This window comes from Colobus angolensis, unplaced genomic scaffold (genome assembly GCF_000951035.1).
Source record: "Colobus angolensis palliatus isolate OR3802 unplaced genomic scaffold, Cang.pa_1.0 Scaffold3, whole genome shotgun sequence".
NCBI classification, from domain to species: Eukaryota; Metazoa; Chordata; class Mammalia; order Primates; family Cercopithecidae; genus Colobus; species Colobus angolensis.
Genome location: NW_012116265.1, coordinates 20,138,396 through 20,144,395, shown reverse-complemented (window position 1 = coordinate 20,144,395; position 6,000 = coordinate 20,138,396). Strand labels below are relative to the sequence as shown.

General features: G+C 42.4%; 2 protein-coding genes across 6 annotated transcripts in view; both read left to right on the top strand.

Moving 5' to 3' along the window:
- The window catches only part of PTGR2 (prostaglandin reductase 2), a 37,773-nt gene extending 36,192 nt beyond the window's left edge, over nucleotides 1-1,581 (top strand). For all 3 annotated transcript variants that reach the window (XM_011949595.1, XM_011949596.1, XM_011949594.1), the window contains exon 10: nucleotides 238-1,581. In XM_011949595.1, the coding sequence (XP_011804985.1) occupies nucleotides 238-314 (77 nt within the window). In that variant the 3' untranslated portion in view covers nucleotides 315-1,581. The remainder of the gene's footprint in view (nucleotides 1-237) is intronic.
- Nucleotides 1,582-2,342: 761 nt separating this feature from the next.
- Nucleotides 2,343-6,000, top strand: part of ZNF410 (zinc finger protein 410) — a 41,434-nt gene continuing 37,776 nt past the window's right edge. For all 3 annotated transcript variants that reach the window (XM_011949590.1, XM_011949589.1, XM_011949588.1), the window contains exons 1-2: nucleotides 2,343-3,016; nucleotides 5,467-5,648. In XM_011949590.1, the coding sequence (XP_011804980.1) occupies nucleotides 5,616-5,648 (33 nt within the window). In that variant the 5' untranslated portion in view covers nucleotides 2,343-3,016; nucleotides 5,467-5,615. The remainder of the gene's footprint in view (nucleotides 3,017-5,466; nucleotides 5,649-6,000) is intronic.

The window sequence follows — 6,000 nt, the reverse complement described above, 5'->3', positions numbered from 1 at the left end:
GCCAGGATGGTCTCGATCTCCTGACCTCATGATCCGCCTGTCTCGGCCTCCCAAAGTGCTGGGATTACAGGCTTGAGCCACCGGGCCCGGCCGAGATTTCTTTTCATGACAATTTTCTATGCTTAATATTGAAAATCACTGAAAAAGTTATTGAAGATAATTTTGTATTATACCTTTTGGAAACAAGTATGATAGTAACATTTACCTTTTCAGATAATCTACTTTCTCTTTTTCCAGCTGCATTCCAGTCCATGATGACAGGAGGTAACATTGGAAAGCAGATAGTTTGCATTTCAGAAGAAATCTCTTTGTAATCGCTGTAAATGTCTTCAAGGCAATCATAGATTTCTTTTCCATTTTGCATATTTTCAAAGATACATTAAAAAATGCTTAGAATATACATAGCTCTTGATTTAAATGTGATCATAGGTGTTATTTTTAGTTGCATAGGGGATTTGATGCAACCATTAATGGATCACACACAATAGGTTTTTAATAGTAACTTTTAGTAATTACTTTTAATTTAAAAGAATGCTTGAGAGGCACTTTGTAAAGCTTTGTTAAACTGGAAAAGTTTTACATGATCTGATACAACCATTAATGAATCAGACACAATAGGTTTTTAAAAATAATAACTTTTATTAATTTAAAATAGAATGCTTAAAATAGAATACTTGAGAGGCACTTAGTAAAGATTTGTTGAACTGGAAATGTTTTACATGATTCTTAAACTGAAACTTGATGTAAAAATAGAATTGAGATGGCCTTTTTTTCACATTGTAGACAGAAAAGAGACTTAATGGTATGATGTGACCATAGGGACTAGGGGCAGGATTGGGGGGTTTCAGAGCTTGTGTAACAGTTTTTGGGATGGGAGACCAGTGGCTTTCGGTTGGGATTAGTATGGGAAGATAAATAACTTAGGTTGACAAGATTTACTCCAGAGGATGATCTCTTTGTATTTGCCAAATAATTTACTGTATAGCCTAAAAACTCAATATATATTGAGAAAAGTGTATGTTTATTTTAGGTTAGCAGGCACATACTGTTAAATAGTTGTAAAGATTGAGAGGGCAAACAGATGTAAACATCAGCGGAGTTTTAGGTAATTAAAAAGATTGCCGGCTGGGCCTGATGTCTCAAGCCTGTAATCCTAGCACTTTGGGAGGCAGAGGCGGGCAGATCATTTGAGGTCAGGAGTTCGAGACCAGCCTGGCCAACACAGTGAAACCCCCTCTCTCTAAAAATACAAAAATTAGCAGGGCATGGTGGTGGGTGCCTGTAATTCCGGCTACTCAAGAGGCTGAGGGTGGAGAATCATTTGAACTTGGGAGGGGGAGGTTGCAGTGAGCTGAAATCGCACCATTGCACCCCAGCCTGGGCGACAAGAGTGAAATTCCATCTCAAAAAACAAAAACAGATTGACAGTAAAGACAGTTTCAGAAAATGACAGGACTGGGCAAATTAACAAATGTTTGTAAACATGAATGTTCAGGAACTGCTGATGTACCTCAAGAGTTTGTTTTATTAATTGTACTCAACCCTCACAGAACAGTAAAACTGAAGATTATTGTTTCTGAATGTTTTGGCTTATGATCGTCTGTCTACACACTGCCAATATACTTTTGTATGCAACATTTGTAATAAGTAGATTCAAATTGTGTTGGTAATCAGCTTCTCCAGTTTACTTGAGTGGCCCTTTCTTGTTACTTTTCCTGGACCATTTCATCTCCTGAGGGGGGTTTCACCTTTTCTTTGTATGTTGCTAACTCCCAAATCTCCATCTGTATTTCTCACCTCTTTCTTGAGCACTGGACCTTTACCTCCAAGTAAATATCCTCAACTCTGGATTGGCACCTTATACTATGCTTTTTCTTTTTCTTTTTTTTTGTCTCGCTCTGCCGCCCAGGCTGGAGTGCAGTGGCACGATCTCGGCTCACTGCAACCTCCGCCTCCCGGGTTCAAGCGATTCTCCTGCCTCAGCCTCCAGAGTAGCTAGGATTACAGACGCCCGCCACCACGCTCGGCTAATTTTTGTATTTTTAGTAGAGACGGGGTTTCACTGCGTTAGGATGGTCTCTATCTCCTGACCTCGTGATCCGCCCGCCTTAGCCTCCCAAAGTGCTGGAATTACAGGCGTGAGCCACCGAGTTCGGCCTATTCTGCTTTTCTAAAGTGGAATTATCTTCCCCTGAAACGTTTCTCCTTTATTTTAAATCACCATTAGTAATCTGTGTACCCAAACCTGTCATCAAGGCTTATCTTTAACCTTGAAAATCCCTTTTTAAAGGTAACTCCTTTAATTCCCATTAGTTGAGTTTCTCATTCTTCCGCACGCAAATATTTAAAAATAAGTAATTTCAAGAAGTCGGTCAAACTCACAAAGCTTTAACAAGGTGGCATCTAGCTTGGAAGTCAAGTGTTCAAGGCCGCAGTCGGGACATCCAAGAGCTCTTTACATGCTAATTACAACACCGAACCCAGACTCACTGCATACCCGGTCCCGTATATAATGCAAAACTTGATTCTGCAAGTTCCTTTCTCAGGCGGTGAAACTTCGAGGTCCTCTCCATGGAGACCTCTGATAAATGTTTAAGAGTGATCCTTTCTCGTTTGCCTCCATTGCAACGCCTCCGCTGATGGTAAAAACTACTCCCTCCGCTACTGCGGGGTGGCAGTGACGTCAACGAATTAGCTGACCTGGTTTTTCGGGCTTCGCGGACCTAGGTGTCCCGAAGGCCGAGAGTGAGTGGGAGCGGGGAGGCTGCGGCTCCTCCTGTCCGGGGCGGAGCCCTGCGTCGCGGGCCTGGGCAGTCTCCGCCAGCAGCCTTGACGTCTGCGTCCCCAGCGGTGCTGCAGCCACCCAGCCCTGAGGCGAGCGAGTGGGTGTGTGCGTGGGGGGTCGGCCAAACTTCCTGTCCCGCGCTCGAGCTGCTTCCGGCGGGAGCCGGAAGACGCTGTGTGTGGACGGAATTCGGGACCGACAGACGGCCGGCCGGCTGCCCGGAACTGGAAGGTGAGCTCCGAGGTGGGCCTGGCCACACCTGCTCGGCTAGGTAGTAACCGAGAGGGCGGGGGCCAGTACCGGCTGCTTGGGGCCTGGGGCCGAGTTCACCCCGAGAGAGGAAACCGCCCTCCTTGGGCATCCCTCCAGGATCTGGCGGGCCTGGGAGCGGCCAGTCTGAAGCCCTGCGGCTTTGGCCCTTCCCCTCGCGGGTTTTTAGAGGCGATGTTCCTGCTCCTTTGCTTGGTTTTGGGGGCAGGGATATAGGAACGGACTGTCCAGGGAAAGCCGGAGTCAGCAAGTCCCCGGGGCGGGGGCTCTTGGACTGCACTCGCAGCCGGGGCCTGCCCACGGACCTTGGGGCCTTATTACTAAGGCCTTTGTGGTGTGGGATAGAGGATGCCAGGAGGCCTTTCCCTGAATGTTTCAGTCCAGAGCTACCCTCTCCTTTCATACCACTTACTTTCTGCGTCTGGAAAAGGGACAGCTGTCTTCTCGACTGGGCTGGGTCGCCCGTTTCACCTTTGCCTGTCAGTTAGGAGGGTAGGGGAGAGTGTGTGAATTGTGTTTACGGCCTTTATACATTTCGTGTCGAATTTATCTTCTGAAGTTTCTCAAGATAATCCAATTTATTAAAGTTTATCCCACTTGCTCATGAGGCTCAGAAATGCATTTAGGCACCATTTGGAAGTTAAATATGATTAAGTTGGGACTTAAGAATTAGTACTTAGGTTGGCACGAAGATCAACGCAGCATCTTTGCAGTAAATAAAAGAAACATTTGGAAATAAACTCGGGCATTTTGTTAGGGGGTGAGAAATTGCACTTGTTTTTTTCTTAGTGTGGTGCAAAGTAAAAGACAACTAAAGTAGCAGTCAGAAGTTTTAAGTTCTAGTTTTTTACGTTGTGCATCTAAGTAGAAGTCTAATTTTTGGCAAGTTGCTGAATCTCTAGCTCTGGGGAGTTTTTCTATATAAACGAAGGGGTTTACCCTTAGGGTTATGACAATTACTCCGAAGCACTGAACTTTGAATAGAAGTGACATAAGCATTTCTTTGTTTTGGAAAGGTAACTTGAATGGCTGCGTAAAGGATGCATTGGAAAGAGGAATTTTAAAGGCGGGATGACCAGTTAGGCCTGTTTTAATAGTCTAGTAGAAAGTTACTGAGAGACGTAAACGGCTTTACAGTAGGGAACAGAGAACATTCTGGAAACAGAGAATCATGGGAATTATTTAAAAATGGAGAAAGAGAGATTTAAAAACCTAGAATTTGCAGCTGAGTGGGAGGAAGATTGGGCGATCATTGAAATAGATAATACAAGAAGAACAGGTTTGGTAAGGAAGATAATAACCTGGATTTTGGACATTGTTAGGTTTGAGATGCTGTTGGATGTACATACATGTGGAGATACCTAGCAAGCAGTTAGAAATGAAGGTTTGGAGTTCAGAGATGACTGGAGAAAAATGTGGGTATCATTTGTAGTGTCATTCATTCATTATACAAATATTTAGTATCTACCAGTTGCTTACTGGGAAGCTTGTATGGAAGCCCTTTAAGCTCATAATAAACACATTAGAAGTGGGAAGTGACTGTTAATGGGCACAGGGTTTCCTTGTGAAGTGATGAAATGTTGTAAAATTGATTGTGCTTGTACAACTCTGAATAAACTAAAGACGTTTTAATTGTACTCTTTAAATGAGTCAATAGTATGGTATGTGAACAATATCTTAGTGAAACTAATTTTTAAAAAAGATTTACATTGCCGTTTTGGAAATCTGTTGAGTAAGGAATTGGGAATATGAATGTTTAATTGCATATTTGCTGTTACACCTGTAGCTAATTAGTACGTTACTCTGTTAAAAATGAGATCCTCACAGTACACTTGATAAGATACTGAGTGCTGGCCGGACGCGGTGGCTCAAGCCTGTAATCCCAGCATTTTGGGAGGCCGAGACGGGCAGATCACGAGGTCAGGCGATCGAGACCATCCTGGCTAATACGGTGAAACCCCGTCTCTACTAAAAAATACAAACAACCAGCCGGGCGAGGTGGCGGGCGCCTGTAGTCCCAGCTGCTCGGGAGGCTGAGGCAGGAGAATGGCGTAAACCCAGGAGGCGGAGCTTGCAGTGAGCTGAGATCCGGCCACTGCACTCCAGCCTGGGCGACAGAGCGAGACTCCGTCTCAAAAAAAAAAAAAAAAAGATGGACATCTTTGGACATAGCCCTATCCATATTTAAGATAGTTTCTTAGATTATTAAAGGTTGAAATACCGCATCAAAGCATAGTATTTTTATGGGTTTTGATGCCTGTTGAGCTTGTTGTATTTTAAAACAAGTGTTTTGATTTGAATTCTTTATTTGTTTGCTTGTGATTTTTTTGGATATGTGAAGAAGTGTCTTTATGTACCTGTGTTTTCCCACTGCTCTTAATGCCCCTTCTCTCTTTTTTACCCTATTCTAGGTTAAATTGATTACCCACCTAGTACCACATCTTACAGGAAGAGCATAGTATTTCCTAGAGGAATATGAACATAACAGGAAGGTATCATTGGCTCTGAATTAAATTTGAACTTGTCCTCTGAATAGCTACAGGTTTTGGAAGCTGAATCAATGTTATCAGATGAGTTAGAATCCAAACCAGAGGTGAGCCCAGTCAGCTTGTTTCCTTTTCTTTTGGTGGGCTATATTTCAAAGTTTATCTTTAGTTTAGGGGTCAGCAAACTTTTTATTCAATGAGCCATATAATAAATATTTTAGGTTTTATAAGCTATATATGTTTTTCAGTATATGTAAAATCATTATACATTTAGATAATTATGTAATAAAATCTTGTAAATAAAAACATGTTTATGTATAAATATGTACTTACATAAATATGAGATACAAGTGATGTATATAGGTGTATACATATATAAATATTTACTACTACAAATTCTTCTTTTGTTTATTTTATATATGCAAGTATTTTCTTTCTAAATGTGATTAGGGGATTTAA